Source organism: Arachis ipaensis, chromosome B6, assembly GCF_059453495.1.
Source record: "Arachis ipaensis isolate K30076 ecotype BB chromosome B6, ASM5945349v1, whole genome shotgun sequence".
Lineage (NCBI taxonomy): Eukaryota > Viridiplantae > Streptophyta > Magnoliopsida > Fabales > Fabaceae > Arachis > Arachis ipaensis.
This window is the reverse complement of record NC_142441.1, coordinates 32181929-32200397: the sequence shown is the minus strand read 5'-3', so window position 1 is coordinate 32200397 and position 18469 is coordinate 32181929. Positions and strand designations below refer to the sequence as shown.

General features: G+C 34.6%; 3 protein-coding genes across 6 annotated transcripts; 1 reads left to right on the top strand and 2 right to left on the bottom strand.

Moving 5' to 3' along the window:
* Nucleotides 1-1786: 1786 nt before the first annotated feature.
* Nucleotides 1787-5877, bottom strand: IRX9 (Nucleotide-diphospho-sugar transferases superfamily protein). The gene is made up of 3 exons (XM_088489392.1): nt 5000-5877; nt 4247-4478; nt 1787-2185 (listed from the first exon to the last, which is right to left on the bottom strand). Exons 1-3 carry the CDS (start codon nt 5650-5652, stop codon nt 2054-2056), a joined length of 1017 nt encoding a protein of 338 aa, XP_088345518.1. The 5' UTR covers nt 5653-5877; the 3' UTR covers nt 1787-2053.
* A 1589-nt stretch (nt 5878-7466) lies between these two features.
* LOC107648685 (P-loop containing nucleoside triphosphate hydrolases superfamily protein) lies at nt 7467-13280 on the bottom strand. Of its 4 annotated transcripts, none has more exons than XM_088491553.1 (13): nt 12839-13280; nt 12394-12465; nt 11214-11511; nt 10955-11085; nt 10774-10865; nt 10538-10634; nt 10294-10374; nt 9977-10209; nt 9070-9264; nt 8899-8989; nt 8391-8513; nt 8044-8194; nt 7467-7922 (listed from the first exon to the last, which is right to left on the bottom strand). In XM_088491553.1, exons 3-13 carry the CDS (start codon nt 11431-11433, stop codon nt 7723-7725), a joined length of 1614 nt encoding a protein of 537 aa, XP_088347679.1. In that variant the 5' UTR covers nt 11434-11511; nt 12394-12465; nt 12839-13280; the 3' UTR covers nt 7467-7722. The 4 variants fall into 4 exon arrangements, with proteins under 4 accessions (XP_088347679.1, XP_088347680.1, XP_016207980.1 ...); XM_088491554.1 differs by having other exon boundaries at nt 10955-11073; nt 12839-13267; XM_016352494.3 differs by lacking the exon at nt 12394-12465 and having other exon boundaries at nt 10955-11073; nt 12839-13267.
* Nucleotides 13281-15015: 1735 nt separating this feature from the next.
* On the top strand, nt 15016-17496 carry LOC107646838 (uncharacterized). The gene is made up of 3 exons (XM_088489952.1): nt 15016-15108; nt 17145-17378; nt 17464-17496. Exons 1-3 carry the CDS (start codon nt 15016-15018, stop codon nt 17494-17496), a joined length of 360 nt encoding a protein of 119 aa, XP_088346078.1.
* The last annotated feature ends 973 nt before the right edge of the window (nt 17497-18469 follow it).

Sequence of the window (18469 nt, the reverse complement as noted above, 5' to 3'; positions counted from 1 at the left end):
GTCTTCCACATTCCGCCTTCGTCCTCAGCTGTCAATGTACTTGTCAACGAGTCCCTGGCGGGCCAGCTTCTCAAGGACATCCTTTTCTATTACGCAGTCGTCTGTGGTATGGCCGTACTTTTGGTGGAAAGCATAGTATTTTGATCTGTCCACGTGTCGCTGGTCCTGATATGTCCCATCTCTATTTGGGGGTTTAATGAGCTTTGAGTGTAGTATGTCTTTTATAATGTCCTCTCTTTTTGCGTTGAGGGGGGTATAGCTATCGAACTTAGGAGTTAATCTGAATGATCTCTGTTCTGTCCTGCCGGTTGGGTGTCTGTTTCGTCTTTCTTCTTCCCTATTTGTGGTGGGTTTTTCCGCTCTTCGTAGTGCCCGAAATTCTTCGATTTCAATCTGAGTTGTTTCCTTTTCTCGAAACTCGGCCAAGGTTTTTGGTTTCGCAACCACTATGGATTCCTGGAATTTTCCTGGTCGGAGGCCACTTTTTAGGGCGTGGAGGTGTACTTCGGGGTTCAGGTTGGGTATTTCGTTGGTTGCCTCCGCGAATCTAGTCATGTAGTCTTTCAGGCTTTCGTTCAGTCCTTGTTTGATGGTGCTTAGGTAGTCGGAATTGTGGACATATATTTTGGATGCGGCGAATTGATTGACAAACTATCGGCCAGTTCATCGAAGTCTGAGATGGAGCCTTCGGATAGGTTGGAGAACCATATTAAGGCGGCTCCATCCAGGAAGGTTGGAAAGGTTCGGCATAAGATCGGGTCAGACTCCTTATTCATGAACATCATGGCGTGGAACTTGGTGACATGGACATTCGGATCTCCTATTCCTTGGTAGGGTTTGAGGGTTGAAGGTAATGTGAAATTTTTAGGCATTTCGAAGTTCATAACTTCTTTTGTGAAAGGGTTGGTTCTTTTGGCGGTTGTTTTTGTGGTCTTTGGGTTGGTGTGTTTAGTTTTCGATGTGTGCTCGTCATTGTCGTCCTTGTTTTCAGCATTTTTGTGTTCTCCTTTGCTGCGCTCATGCTCCATCTGTCGCAGGAGCTCGGCCATTCTTTGATTTTCGGCCCTGAGGGCCTCATTGATTGCCAAGATTTCCGCCTGATTGATGGAGGGAGCATGACTGTGCTCGTCCGCCATCTCTCGTGTCCTGCAAAAGGAAATGAGGAGATATACAGAATAAAGGAAAGTGGGGTTAGAGAGATTTCGGCCCACGGTGGGCGCCAAATGTTCCTGTGTGAAAATAGACTCCGAGGTATAGCTCGTTCTGCTAGTGCTTGAACTAGCTTTCCTTAGAACGAGGGGAGTGGAACGTAGCCTTCTTCTGGGGAGACGGCGTTGGGTACCTAAAAAGAGACTCCAACGCTCAAGTAAGTATGAGTGTGAGAGAGTTTAGAGTAGAAATTAGAATGAATAATGTACCTCTTTACTTGCAGGTCGTTGTTATATAGATTTGAATTGTTGTTGTGTGTTTTGTTATTCGTATCATGTTTGTTATTGGTATCTTCGTTGCTAGTTTGACAGAGTCTATGTTGGTTGTTATCCGAACTTGTTGCGGTAGTGATCGTTTGAGTGGAGCGGTTGTTAGGGAGGTTATCTCTGCCAGTTATATCAGATTCCGAGATTGTTGCTATTGTGGGCTAGGATTTGAGTAACGGATCAATATTAAATAAAAGAGCTTATTTAACAGGCACATAAATCGCAATTTATTTCTTTAATTTTACACACACTATATATATATATCGGGAAATTAACAAAATACGTAAATAAATAAATACAAGTACCAAGAATTTTGCTATAAGCTTGGGAACTTTTTGAACTAATCATATATGCATAAATGCTTTTTGCTTCTTAGAAGATGACATTCTCACTTTTATAAGCTAACAAGAATTTGGAAAATAATAAGAATCAATAAAATTATTAAACAATTAAACATGCCAAAAAAATTTTGTAAAAGTAAAGATAAAAAAATGAATGATTCCATTACTGGACAAATTTTGTTTTGCTTTAACGTTCATTATTATATATCTTCAGCTATCTGATATAATCGACAGAAATTAGTGATTTGAGATGGTGCGAGCACGAAAATTGAAACGCCATAGCATAATTTTGGAGCAGTCCTCTGGTGGAATTCCCTTTAGTTTTGTCTCATCTTCTAGAACCACTTGCTTCACAAACTTGATTGAATTCTAAGAAAACCAAAAAGACAAGCTAATAAGTACAAACATGATATTCAGAAGTAAAAAAGAGACAAGAATTAAAAGCAACAAAATTCCATTGTAGAGATTCTTTTGCAAAAGTGATGAATGTCTTGCTATTTTGTATTTAAAATATATTATTTTAATTTTCTTATTGAGATAATATTGTTAGTATGTTGGGCTGTGTTTTCTAATTAAGATAATATTGACAATGGGTTGTACCTGTATCTTGTAGCAAAAGGAAGAAGGATTGCCTTATAAGTAGAAAACACAACATAATAATAGTATTCTGATTAGTTGAACTAGTCAATCAAATTTTTTTTTTTTTTTTGGTTTCCCACGGTATCCCCCAACCCGGCAGGTCAAGGACTAATCCGTCGCGGTACTGAGCTCCATTTAAGGGTTTGCCGCTGGCCAATGGGTTGCTGCATGCACAAGGCGGGATTCGAACCCCCGACACTTGCTTAAGCGGACTAGTGAGCTAACCACTAGACCAACCCAACTTGGTTAGTCAATCAAATTTTAATTACCTAATATCTTACTCTTCTTTTTCACCTTGATTTTTTCTTTCTAAAGTAGTTGGAGGTTGGCCAAACGTTAACTAAACCTAAGTAACAAATTTCAAGTTGTTAAGGCATAATCATGTTTATCACAGATCATTTAGATTTAGGAAATATATGAAGATACCAATTTTTTAAAGTCTCAACAAAATTATTAAATAGTTAAAACAACTTTTTGTTTTATGTTTTAGGGATAGCATTTGTATATTGGCGAGAAAAGTCTACTCTTATGCATATTGAATATGACATCGACTCATATATTATTTATTATTAAATTGAATGTGTATCGGCTTAAATAAATTTATATTTATCTAATCAATTAATCTAATATAAATCAACATAATATCTTATGTTATTTTTTATGTGCGTATATTCTCTCATAATGATATTCAAAAATATTATATACACACAAAAATCAATTATCAAATCAATTATCAAATTAATTATTATACAATAATGCTAGAGAATCAAGATGGTTCTAGCAAAAAACCAGCCAAATATCTCTGAGTAAATTCAAAGTCTCTACGTAGATGGTACTTATGTTAGAGATTAGGATGTTTCTTTTCTTTATAAATTGGATGGTTCTGAATCTGTTTTCTGATTTATCATATTTTAGGCATTTGGAGAGAGAAGGAGGGTGAAGAGACGGAAGTTAATTGAATCAGTTTCCGTGATTCACGTTGCAATGATACTGAATGTATTTCCTCCTAATTTGAATGTGGTAAAACATTTAATAACCAATATTTTAAATTATAAATAAATAAAACTAATTACTATATTTATAATTAATTAAAGGGAGTCACTTAGATAAAGGTGTCAAAAACGTCTTTTTTTTAAAATGTTTTTTAAAAATTAAAATTTAACACGTATAATCAATTAAATTATATTATTTTATTAAAATTAGATCGGATAAATTAGTTTAGCAAAAAAATTAATAAATTAAATTTTGAACCGATATAAATTAATATTTTTTATAAAAAATTACTACAATATCCCTATTATAAAAACACAACTAAAATATCCCTATTTTATATATATATATTGAAAATTTTAAATTCTAATCCTATAACGATAGCAAATAAAAGAACTAGAATTTAGGATTCTTAAAATTAATATATATAATAAGAATATTTTAGTCATTTTATATAATAGAAGTATTGTAGTCATTTTTTATAAAAAATAATATTAATTTAGACGGATTCAAAATTTGATTCACTGTTTTTGGGTTAAATTAATTTGTCTGGCTTAATTTTGACAAAAATAACATAATTTAAGTGATTATATGTATTAAATTTTAATTATTAAAAAATATCTTTAAAAAAAAAGACGTTTTCTGCGTCTTTATGGGAGCATCTCCCTTAATTAAATTGTTCCATTCTCAGCTGATTTGGAGTTGGTTCCACATACTTTTCCATTATTATATATTTATGTATAAATATATATATTATTTAATATTTTTTGTATATACATAATATGATTGGATAATATTTACCTGCGAGGTGTCTTGAACAGATGAGGTGCGGCCCCATCTTTCAGGATCCCAGAGAATGGAGCTGTTGAATGCAAAGCTTGAAATATGAATTGGAGGAGTGACTGTCTCGGTTTCATTGTTCATATTCCTAAGATGCCAACCAATGACTTGTCTTGAATCACACACAGGTCCTTCTATTATCACTCTCTTTCTGTTTGCAGCTAACAATGCCGTTGGCCATGTTCCAAACACCCTACAATATTAGCCATTAACACATAATCATAATAATAATTAACAATGGAAATCTTAACTTGATTGATATCACACCTAAGATGTGAAATATAATGCATAATAATTGTTGTTACTATCCCCCAGCTAGTTTGGTATACCTAAAGAACTCCCAGTCGCTCCTTATTTTTCTAATGCTTCTACCCACTACATGGAAATATAGAATATAATAATTAATCTATACACACTAATCCAAGTTCACGAGCTTCCCATAAATATATATGATTATATTGATTAAAAATTTAAAGTGTTTTATATTATGTGAATTAAAATTATTATATATATAAAAAATCAGTTACTAAATTAGTCATATCATATATTTGTATATAAATATATATCTTGTTTCACATATTTTTAATATTTATTTTATATTTTAAGATATATTTAATACAAGTGACTGATTTAATACTAATTTTCTGTGTAAACAAAATATGATGGTACATGAATAAAACAAGATTAGCAAATAGGAGGGAAAGAGTGACATACTCAATGTCTCTAAGTTGTTGGAAGAATTGGAGATCATAAACATTGGAAAGCTCAGCAAAATGAACAATACCACTTAGCCTATGGTGTTCAATGTGCTTAAGAGCAAGGTTCCTCTGGTGATTCAATTCAGCTTCCAAATCAGTGAAGTTCTCTTTGAAAACCACATGCCTATACATGATCCCAGTCTTCCTCAACATCCCTGGAAGTTCCATGGATTCGGTTTTTGCTTCCACGACGATCCAAAGCAATGGTTGTGGAACAAGCCTAATGGTATTTGCCAACCGCCGCAAAAACACTGCTTGGTAAGGAAGCTTTGTGCTTGTTGGTGTTACAATGATGATGAGCCTTCTAGGCTTCAATTGTGAATGTGACCTCACATTCAACATTGTTGTTTTTGAGATTCTTGGCTTCATAGGAACATTAACTGAAGAAATTGGAGAAATGCTCCAACTTCTATTGACATTTATCGAAGGTTGTGGTGAAGAACCTGTTCTATTTGAAGAAGTAACAACTTTGGTTGAAGAGAACATAGAAGATTTACCGGTTGGAGCTAGGCCTGTGAAGAACCCCATAACAAAACAGAGAGAAAAATGGAGCATGGCCTTCTTCCATAGCTGGGTTTTCTTCTTTGATCTCTCAACTACTGAACCCATTATTATTTCAAAACTTTTAGAGTGGAACAATGGAATGAAAGAGTTGTTGTGGTTGGGAGAGAATGAAGAGGAATAATTAGGCCATGTAATGGAATATAAACATTGGTGCTTGAAGGGCACAACAACATGGTATTTTTGATTAAGGAAAACGTTGGTGCTAACTATTGAGGTTATGATTGGTACCGCCAAACTGAATGCTTAGCTTTTGTTTGGAGGTATTTCATTGCTTCACTTGGTTGTCACTTGAAGTAAAAGTAATAATATTATAAAAATAATTAATTAAAAAAGGTTTTTTTTTTTTTTAAGAGCATGAGTTGCTATCTGCACCAAATAGCAGTTGGGGTGGTACCCATCTAACTATAGAATATGTACCAAGTGAATTAACTAATATTAGTGATTAAGCCATATATGGTTTGGGGTTTAATTTTTAATTTAGGGTTGACCAGGCCAGTCCACCAAAATGATGCTAAATTAAAAAAAAAAAATCAATTTAATAATGACATTGGAATCTCATGTCAAAATAATTATGATTTTTCTTTATGATAAGACGGAATTATAGAACTAATTATTATCAGCATGATGAATAGTTTATCTTTTGCAGTTAGTTGGGCAGTGTTTATATATTTTTAGAGATTAGAATTAAGATTGGGAGACTAGAATTTAGTATTTAATTTGGTGGTTAGAGACTAAAATTAAAATTTCAGTCGCAAGACATAAAATTTCAGTCTTTTCAGTATATCAAAAAAAATGGAAATAGAGGGGATTGATATTTCTAGGATTGAAGACTGAAACTTTAATAATATTTCTTTCTAAAAATATTCTCATTTAACTTTTTAAATTCTAAATCTACCACTCAATATTCATATTTATCTTAAATTAAATATGAAACTTAGACATAACTCAATTCAATACATTTTACACCAAATATAATATAAAGACTTAATTTAGTCTCAATCTCTCTGTCTCTATCTTTCAATCTCTATATCTCAGTCTTAGTCTCCACTCCAAATACAGCCTTACAAAATGCATGCTAAGTAGCATATACACATAATCCAGAGTATGCCTAGAAGCATAGTTAGTCTGTCAGGCTCTACAGGAACGAACTGTTAGCTTTATGCTTAAGTCGTAAAACAAAGATAGTGAAGTATTACGACCTCTAAAAATTAAAATATATACGTAGATATAGTTGAAGTAATTCATAACTAAAAGTTTTGAAGGAAAGTTGAAGCAAAACCGTAAAAAAAAAAAAAACACAACACCCTCGAAAGCGTAAAACCGGAGACAGAAAGGATAAACCATAACTCTAAGGAATAAAATACCAATAATATAGAATATCAAACTCCAAGACTCACCTGCGAAACCAAAAAAAATTCTTCTTGCTCAAAACGGGTTGCAAAATACATATGGGAGCAAAGCATATAAAAGAGAAAAACGGTCAAATCAATGTATACATGTCAAATATGCACGGCGTTTTAACACAATGCACCTACAAAACGCAAATTGCATTTTGCCATTTTGCTCTTTCAAGGGAAAAGTGGTCAAAGCTGCAGGTTTTGCGTTTTGCAGGTGCGAGTTTCTTTTTTTTTAATTGCTTTGCGTTTTGCAGGTGCGAGTTTCTTTTTTTTTAATTGCTTCTACTAACAAACGTAGGTTGAGGACGAAAATCCACATTTCTGCATAACACACCAAGATACACCATTTTTCAACCTATTTTTAAATTAATTTCTGTTGACAATTTATGACCAAAAAAAAGAGAAAAAAATAGAAAAAACATATCCAAGGAACCCGCAAAATATATCTAAGATCACAAGGCAAGGGACAAATCGAAATCCCCTTTCAAAAACATAACACAACATGGCTCCACTTGGATATGCAGGCAATATAGTACTGTTTACAAAAATCAAGGTGTGAACTTCCATTAACAAAAATGTTTACGCCCCACCCTCTCACTTGTCTCGATTTTAAATTTCTCTATTTTTTGAGGCGAGGAATAACTCCTAAGATTCCTGTAAATTCCTCTACTGTTAAATATCCGTCATTTTTTTGTTTCAAAAAAAAAAAGTAATCTGATTATATATCTGGTTTGGTTGAGATTGAATCTCTTTTTGGCCGGTGTTTTCTCCACTTCTTTTTTTGTAAGTCCATGAGCCATGATGGAACCTCACAACCTGATGCTGCCATTAAATTAGCTACGTTCCGCAAGAATGGAATGTCTTCCTCCGTGTACAAAGTAATTGCTTCTCCTGCCCTCCCTGCTCTGCCAGATCGACCTATTGAAAAATTAACAATTTCTATTCAACAAGGCCCCAGGAGAAAATGAATGAATAATCCAAACTATAGTTATCCTAAATGTTTCTTCAAGATTTAAACAGGTATAGTAACTACACGTACCAATCCTGTGGATATATGCGGCAGCAGAATCTGGGAAATCATAATTGATCACACAGTTCACACCTTTGAAATCCATGCCCCGAGCAACTACATCAGTGGCAATCAAAACCCATGTTTTGCCAGCTCTGAAGTTATCAACAGCATTTTCCCTCTGAATACATTTCAAAAAATTAAAACAACGAAAAACTACTAAATTACCATGTATTCTGTAGTAGTTAGTGTAGTACATACTAAAATCAGAAGCGAACATCAAAAACAGATTTCGCTGGAACTATACTAATGATGAGTAGAAGAGCTATCAGAAGAATACAAGAACAACATAATTTGACTATATTCATGAGAATTACCTGTTCTTGAGACAGATCAGAATGGATGACATCCACTCTAATATTGTCAAATGCAAGTTCACCATACAGCTCCTTGGCTCGCTCCTTGCTTTGCACAAAAAGCAATACTGGAGGATTTAGACTCTACAGGACATTGCAGTGAGAAAAAAGCTCGTTATGAAAGTCAAATAAAAGGGAAATACTGCAAGGAATGAGCTAATAGGCAATGCTGCAATATTACACCGTGGATGAATTCCAAAGGTAACTGTTACAGCACTGCGGTAAACATTTTAGTCAAAAGGAATGTTCAATTAAATATAGGAAAGCACATAGTGAGAAAAAAAAAAAAACATCAAATGATCAAAAAGATAAATTAACAATTGGAAAATACAGATCAATTATAAACTGCATTAGCCAGTGCTTCTGATTTCTTTTTAAATTAACATATTACAATAACTAACTGTAATCGTGAGACACAAATCTCTTTATGCATTGGAAAATCAAAATGAAACGTAAAGCATTCATGTACCTCTGCAAAGCTTTGACGAATTGCTAGAAGTTTTCCTTCTTCACTTCCAGTAAAAATCAACTTTTGCTTAATTGTTTCAGAAGCCATATTCCTGATTTACATAAAGGCATTAGAATGTGAAGGCAAGTTAGAATAATATAATGCTGTGTAAAACTTTTGCAACGAACTTACTTTCTGCCAATAATTACCCGAACAGCATCATGCATGAGTTCTCGAGCTCGATCCTCAACAAAATCAGGTAAAGTGGCACTGAATAGTGAGCGTATTATTGAGGGATTTGAACATGCTTTGATAATAGAATCAATCTGCTTAAACAGTTCAGGCTCAAACAGCTTATCGGATTCATCCAATACAAGAAACTCAACTCTGCAACATCCAGAATAGTTGGAAACAAAACCAACACATTATAAGCAATTCAGTAGATGACATTGAAACATTGAATGTCTACCAGTTCATTGAAACAGAAAAACCCTTATATATTTATATAAACAACTAGTCCGGTTTAGAATTCAATTCTTGATATTTGTTTTGCCAGTTAACGGAGTAATTGACTGATCAACTGGTCATGTGTCTAATTCACTGGTGTAAAGGGAAAAAACAAATCAGATAAACAATGGTAAAAGTCCACCTAACTACCAGTTGTGCCCACTAGTTTAGGATTTGAAACCAGTAGTAATAAAATGTTGCACTACAAATAATCTCCACAAACAAAAACAAGGTATGTAGCTTATTGATATCAGAAACTCTATTATAACTGTGACTGCATCCTAATTAATTTCACCACCAAGCTAGCGCTTTAATTTTTGAGTTAGCACACTTCCATTAAAAGCAACAAAGTGCTCCTCATGGTTAACATACATACCATCCCAGGAAAATATTTCCAAATTTTGACAGGAATGTTCCTCCTAAAATGCTAAAAACAAGGTTCTAACAGATTTAAAACTCACTACATAAACGATTCAACTAAAACGACAGGACAAGCGTCTAGGCTATATCTATCAACAAAAAATGCAAGTCATCAGTAGCAATCCTAGGACTTCAAATTTTAGTCAAGAATAGAATACTCATCATCACACACCTGCTGAGATCAACCTTCTTCCTCCGGATAGCCAAGCGTAACCGAAGTGGCGTGGATATAAGTATATCACATGGAAATTTTGAAAAATCAGCATTTCTAGAAAGATGTTTAGTCATTAACTTGATACGAAACTTTTTTCCCTTGGCAAGCTTTTTGCACTCTCGGTATGTTTGAGCAGATAATTCACGCGTATGACAAAGTATAACAGCGCGAATGGCACCTGTTTCTGGCCCCTGTAAAAATACAGTTAGTTTATAGGAACCATGGACATGAGGAAGTTGGAAAATACAAAGACAGTTGAACAATAAAAGGAACACCTTGAGTTTCATAAGCATAGGACACACAAACGCGAAGGTTTTTCCAGAGCCAGTAGGTGCACAAGCAAAGCATTCCCGATCCTAACCCAAATCATTGAAGGAATATTCAATTCAACATAGCAGTAAAAGAACATCACTAACACCTAAGTTGGGCAGTAACAAGACGAAACGAATCTTGATCGAACCACAGTAATAATCTCTAAGGAACAAAAGACTTCAAAGCAACTCAATGCAGAATCCAGACCTGCAAAAGTACTGGAATAGCCTGCCTCTGGATTGGAGTTGGTTCTTTGAATCCAAGTTCTGTGATATTGCGCATTAAATATCTTGGACATTTGTATCTGCAACCAATTTTCAGATTCTGAATCATGTTGATCGTGTAAACATGATAAGCAGAACAAACATCAAACAAAATATAGACAGTTCTAGTAGATGAAATATTTGTTATAACACGGAACATTAAAAGGCTAAATAACATACCTAGTTTTCAATTCATCAAAACTTTGAAGCGGGGATGGCACGTTATACCCAGCCACATGGATGTTATTCTTCTTCCTGAATATAGCATCTCGCTGAAACAAACATGGCGAATATATATAAGCTAAATTCAAATTATAAGTTCAATCGAAATTATTAAGTTGCAGAAGAGACATAAAAGAACCTCAAGTTGCCTATTGTGTTCCTTCTTCAGCTGAATGGCCTCATCATCAGCCCTCACTGCATCATTCGATTTATCCACAGGCTCCGCCGCAGAAGCAGAATTTCTAAATACACTGAATCCTTCAACCGCATCTTTTATTTGTCAAGTAATTGATTAATCAAGAACAGAAACGAAGTTAAAGAGTAAGATACAGAGTTCAATAGAATAAATCGGGTGCTAAAGAGGCAGAATAAGCAAAAGAAGAAAAGTGAGAGAGTACCAGAAGAGGTTCCCTTGCGCTTCCGCTTCTTCGAAGAAGGTGGTTTCTGTTGGAATTGTTCCCCCGTCGTTTTCTCGGTTTTGAGTTCAACAGGGTCTGTAATCTTGAGGGCGGTATCGTCATCAGTGGTTTTGTTCTTCCCGAACCTGGCAATGTCGTTTCCAAACTTCTTTCTGTCAAAACGAATGCCGGAAAACAAAAACGACGAGTTGTTGGCCATAGCGATTGAAAATCTCTTTCCCCCACTAGCTACTCCCCTCTACACCTTCTCAAAGATAACTATTTCCTGCTGAACAATCTACATGACCAACAAAATTTCTCATTTTTAGCAACACTTGCCAACAAAGGTATCTTTATACTAAATTCCAAGATTTTGAAAACCAAACCGGTCATCGAACCGCTCTAGCTACTGGTTCATTGGTTCACTGGTTTCACCGGTTCAACTGAAATAACCGTTCTATAATAAAATATAAATAAGCATACTAAACATAATTACAGTGAACTCAATATTTGTATGGAAATCTTAATTTTGCTGTTTGACTTGATAAATCTGAAAGAAAGCATATGTAAAAAGACAGATTCAATGAAAATAAGTAATCCCCACTTAAAGTGAGAACAATGTCAAATATTTTTAAACCAAATGTTTATATTATTCAGCTTTCAGCACCAAAAAATTCTGTGCTAATTCTGCACATAGTTAGGGTTATTTTAAATGGACCTCTCACTCAGGTAAAGTGGCCGTCTTGAGATATTTACATCATAGAGTTTGATCATAGCTTCAGCATAATTGAAGCTAAAGCATGCCAGTTAATAGCTCGTTACTCATTCAGCCCTCACTCTCATGAATCAGTAAACATCCCTTTTCTTAATCCTTAAAATTTGTGACACAAGAAAATTGATCTAGCTTAGTGTGGTGAAATAATAAATTTAATGAAGAAACTTTTTGACAACAAGACAAATGATAAATCATACTCTTAACTACTTCATTCAAAATAAGGGCAACAAAGTTCACCAGATGCACATATTCTTTGCTGCTACCAAACTTCATCGTAAGATGCAACAATGCAGAAGTTACATTACAAAAATCATTATCATGATAAGAAAGACAAAGCTTCAGAAATACATACACGATAAATCGTTAAATTCATAAATAAAGAAACAGGATCCACCTATTAGTTACCTCTTAGAAACTCTACAGCTTCATCTAGGACAAGGTTAAGCAACTGATCATAACCCTTTAGAGTTCCTGTCACTTTAATTCAACAAAGTAAAATGTAGTGAAAGTATGTACAAGAGTCTGCAGCCATTTTAATTCAAGAAAGATGCACAAAATCTCAACTTAGTATTGATTATCAAATGTTCATAACTTGCAGTTGAACACTATTCATTTGAACTCAAAATGAACAGCAGTGATTTAAAACCAAAAAAAAAAAAAATTGCCAAACTGACATGATTTTATTGTTCAGAAAAAACAGGAACTACATCAACATTCAAGAGTAAGCATAACAGAATCAAGAACATCATCAACAATCCTAAAACCACAGTAATAACAACAATAATTGAAGAAGAAAAATCAGAGAGTAACAATCCTAAACCAATTAAAACAACAATAACAGAAAAAATACCTTCTAGAGCAGAGGTGAGGGAGCACGACGGAAGACTGGACGCGGTAGAACTGGAGAAGAGGTGGTCCGGACCGGCGCGGAACTGGAGCCGATGAGGGTGGTGCACGGCGGAACTGGGGCAGAGGAGGGTGGTGCGCGGAGGAACTGGAGCAGAGGAGGTGGGTCGTGGCGGAACTGGAGCAGAGAAGGGCTGGAACGAGGTGGAACAGAGCCGGCGCGGCGGAACAGCGGCTGCGCGACGGAGGAACGACGCGAGACGAGTTGCAATGGGGACGGCGGCTTCGAGAACTGTCGGAGATGATCGTACTGGGAATGGCGGCCTCGAGCAGTTGCGGCTTGCGACGACGGCGGGGGCTAGACGGAGCAAGTGATGGGACGACTTCTGAGGGAAATGCTGAGTAAGTGAGTAAACTGCTGACTGCTGAGCTTAGGGAACTGAATTAGGGTTCTCCTTTTTTTTTGCATGAACGAAACGGCGTCGTTTCCTTCAAAATGTGAAAACCGGCCGGTTCGATTTGACCAGGCGGTCTCTGACCGGTTCGACAGTCCGAAAGTTTTTTAAAACCGGCAATCATGTCTATTAGTCGACTCACTTTCTTTGCTGGTTCAATTCGACCAGTTCGATTGGCCCAGTTCAAACCAATTTTTAAAACCTTGCTAAATTCTAAATCTTAAACAAAAATAAATAAATAATATATAAGATTATAAATAAACACAAAAAAATATAATTATATTCTACATCATATGAAATTTTAAAATATCTTTTAGACGGTCACTCCAATGAAATCATGAAAAATGACTTCCGTTGAATCTAAAAGCTGGACCATTGGATATATTTTGGGATTAAAGATCTTATGGATATGTGTCCTTTTTTATGGACAGAAATTAAAATTAGAATAACATAATTTTTTTATTTTAGTTTAATGTGTTGAATGAATCTGGTTGGACCAATATAAAAAATAAACTGGTTTATGACAACAGTTAAATTTAATTTTAATTATTTTTATTAATTATTAGTTGGTATATCTCATTCCTGCCTTCTCTCTGAGCCAGCAATTTCTAAAACCCTTACTCCCGCCCTCCCTCTTCTGAGCCATCAATTTTCAAGACCCTCAATCCCACTCTCTCTTCCTTTCTCTGAACCAAGGGTTAAGAATTTTAGAAGGGGAGGGTAAAAATTTGTTGGAATTTCTTGTAATAATTTTTCAGAAGAAGTAATAGAAGTTGTGTTTCTGCAACAAGAGGTAAGTAGAGTGGTGATTTTGAAGGAGCCCAATGTTTCACTAATCCATGTCCCTCCCACCACTAAATTTTCGATGGTCCTCTCTCACAGGAGGTATAACACGACTGTTTAAATCTCGTCACCACTAGCACTCTCGACAGCTGTTGTCGCATCTTTCGTCAGGTAAGCATCCACGAACCACTAGCACTTTACTCCTTTATTCACTACCTTCCAACAAAAATGAAGTAATGGATCTCTATATTTTTAATTTTTTTCTGTTCTAATTCTTGGTTTCGTTGATAATTTGTAATTGTAATTGCTAATTGTTAGGTTATTCTTTTTAATTGATAATAGTAATTTATGTTGCTGAACTTTAATCATTGATATAAATATTAATTTGTAAACTATTTATTTGTTCAAAATTTGTGGTGATTACTTGCATTGAGCCTAATTTTAGCTAAACACACAAGGAATAAATTTTGTTTTCATGTATTCTAGAATATACTCTTTCATATTAGAGGTAAATGGTGATAAAATATCATAAATAAATTCTTTAAATTAATAAAATTCGTTGACAAATTCTTTGCCAGAATAGGGTTTTAAGGATAGTGTTTCATGACTTTTGAAAATGGGAATAAATAGCCATCCAAAAATTTATAAAATTTTTACCTGTTTTAAAGTTGAGCATATTCAATAATAACCCTTGTAATAATGTAGAATAATGTTTTTTCTACCACATCATTTTTTGATCATTATTCTAAAAATGAGTAATTGTCCCCTCTAATTTATTAAGCTAGGTCTTAATTGAGTGAATTGAGTAATATTATATTATATACATATTTACTTTGATATTAAATTGCACATTGATATACTTTATTTAGGTAATTTTCAGATAGCGATGGAAACTATGGAAGTGAGTTCAGCTAATGACAATGATTGTAGCTTGGACTAAGAGATGAGAACGGAAAAATATCAATGTAGTGGCTGCAAGCAGTGTGGAATTGTTATCGCTGAAGATATTATCAATCATACATTTTCAACATTTGAGGTAGCATATGATATGTATGTGAGATATGCCAAATATGTTGGCTTTGGAGTTTGGAAAGGTGATTTTGTGAAAACCAAAGATGATTGTTACTCAAAGCAAAAATTCTTTTGTAATAGGGTCGGATTGAGAGAGAAGAAATACTATGACAATGTTCACAAAAAAGGAAACGAAGGGTTGAGACACCAACTAATTGTCAAGCTAAATTGTGTTTATACTTTGATAAATGTGCAACTGTTTAGAGGGTTAAGAATTTGTTCGATGAACATAACCATGACTTAGTACCACAATGCATGGTTCACCTAATTCTGAACCATCGGCAGTTAACTAATGCAAACAAGGCACAAGCTGACATCATCCATATGTATGGTGTGCCAACATCTCAAATTATGGGGTTTATGGCTGGGCAAGGTGGTGGGTATGTCAGAGCTGATTTTACAAAGAAAGACTTAGATAACCACCTTGATAGGAGTCGATGGTTACGCATTTTAGGTGGTGATGCCAACGCCACCATAAGCTACCTATTTGAAAAGGCTGACGTTGACCCGATGGCTATGGCACGATATAGTTCAACTGCGACGGATCGGTTGGGTAGCTTATTTTCGGCCGAAGGAATATGCCGAGCTGATAAGTACAAGAAACCCTTGGTAATCTTTTCTGGGAGTAACCATCACAAGCAAACGTGTATATTCGGGTTTGCCATACTTGATAATGAAATGACATCTACGTACAAGTGGCTACTGGCTAATTTTTTAGAGGTTATGATGAACAAGCATCCTAAAGTTGTTGTAACTGATGCAGACGAGGCTATGAAAGAGGCGATGAATGAGATTTTTTCAAATATAACCCATAAATTGTGCGGATGGCATCTTCAAAAAAATGCTACTTTGAGAATCAAGGACCTAGACTTATGTGAATCATTTAAAAAGTTCATTTATGCCAAGTAGAATGTTGATGAATTTGAGGAGGAATGGTCAAAATTGGTTGAAGAGCTTGGTGGTAGTGACACGTCATGGATTGACAAACAATATGAAAACAAAGAAAGTTGGGCTAGGGCGTTTCTTTGAGATAAATTTTGTGCTGGTTTTAGAAATACTTCATAAAGAGATTTTTTCATTCAAGGCAGCATTTTAGAGTTGGTGGAGAATCTTGAGCGGGCTTTACGAGATTATCGCAACAATGAGATGGTTGCTCAATTCAAGACAAGCAATTCTGATCCTGTTTTGACAACTGGATGGCTTACAGTCTCTCAAGTTTTGTGCTGCAAACATCTACACTAGAAAGATATTCAAACTAATGAGAAAGCAAATTGAAGAAGTGGTTTCTTTAGACATTATACATAGTTAGCCCCTTTCCACAACTATAGTATACAAGATTTGTGCTTTTTAAGATAGAGTCAAAATATTTACAGTTGTATATGATCGCAATGAGAAGAAATTGAAGTGTGAATGCTGTCATTGGGATCACGAAGGGTATCCTTGTAGTCATATGTTGTGTGTGCTGAGACGAGAGAATATAGATGAATTGCCAGAAAATCTAATTCTAAAAAAATGGACCCAAGATGCAAAGAAGTATACTAATAATCAAACAGTCAAGCACTGCAAATGATGCTAAAAAAGGTTTGATGTATTGCATCTTGTTGCTGAATTTGTTGGTGATCCATGTGTCGCAAAGACTAAAGGTGCACCCAAACTCAAGAAGAGTGAAACTAGGAAAAGGTCATGTTCAAATTGCTTCGTGAAGGGTCATACAAAGAGGCATTGTCCAAAGTTGGTTGATGAAGGTGACCGGAGCTATGACCATGTCCCTTTTCGATGTACAGATACAGATGAGGATATTTATGCAATGATTGCTAAATTTTGTTTTTGGAAAATTTTTTATCAATTATTTTCATATTAGTATGTTAATCATATTTATTCTCATAGCATGGTTAAATATTTTGGTTGTGTAATTCCATCTATGTATAGATATAATAAGGAAGAAAATGTGACAATAGGTTGTAATTAATTGTTTTTTATTTATTTTGACATGCTTGATAGGCAGCAAAAGAGACTCTTGGTGCCACTAGGAGTGAGAATAATGGGCGTAATTGTACTGCGGAGTCTAGTACTAAGCTCATGGATTCTCAATCAAATATGGGAGAGGCGGTCATAGGATCGCTTTCAAGGGTCCAATTTTATCCAACTCTTACTAACTTGTTTCCAACACCACAGGGTACAGTAGCTGCCCAACCAACGACTCTGCAAAATATTAGGCATCAATGGCTCTTACAGGTGAAAATTATTTGTATTTTGTGCTTTAACCTCTACAAAATAATTCTTCATGCTTTTTGACATGACCATTGATATGTTTATATAGGCCATGAAAGCTAGGAATACTTGGAACCAATAGTGAAAAATAACTTAATTTACAGAACAGATGAGCTTTTTGCTTTTGAGATGTTACATTGTCTTTCTGAACCTTTTCAATATTCTAGTGTTGTTAGTATGTGAACTGTACAGATATTTTGTCCTTTTGTAATTTATTTTTCTTAAATGAATTGTACTCACGGTATTAGTTCAATGAATTCTGATGGCTGTGTTGAAGTATTTGATATGGAGATTCTTGTGGACAGTAACTCTGATGAATTGTACTCACGGTATTGTACTCACAATATTATTGTTGAACCTTTATTATTTAAATACTTAGATCAACCATTCTGATAAGATAATACCATGAGTGCATGACTTACAAACTCTAATGAATTATCTTCATCAATGTCTTTTTTATGTTGTATATTCAAATGCAAAATGGCTTTTGTAGTAAATTTTTTTTTGAAAAATATTGAATGAACCAATTCAATTGCAAAAGTATTTTTGTAATAAAAAAGTTCTTATGAAAATAAAGTCAAGAAACCAATCCAAATGTACATCTTAATCCAAATAGTCTATCAGGTATTTATAAGGGGTATTTGAACCATCTTAAGTGTAAAAGTAATTTTGAAAGACACAAACCATTGATGCCTATAAGACCAGAATTATTACAATGAGAAACTCACTTAGATATATACTCATCACGTCATCATTACTTTTGGGTTTTTCTTGGCATAAAAATTTTCCCATTCATCTATAGTAAAGAAAAACAACTTGAACTAGTTAAAAGTATATAAGGGTTGGCAGTGACAAAACACAAGGCAAGGTAATTACATTTCTACAATTTTAGAAATTATATAATTTTTAACATGGACTCTGAAAGATTACACAAGGCAATAAAGACAATTACATTTTCACAATTTTAGAAATTATATAATTTTTAACATAGACTCCGAAAGATTACACCTTAAGACTAAGTGATATTTTTGGGCATCTTCTTATTCCAATTTTCA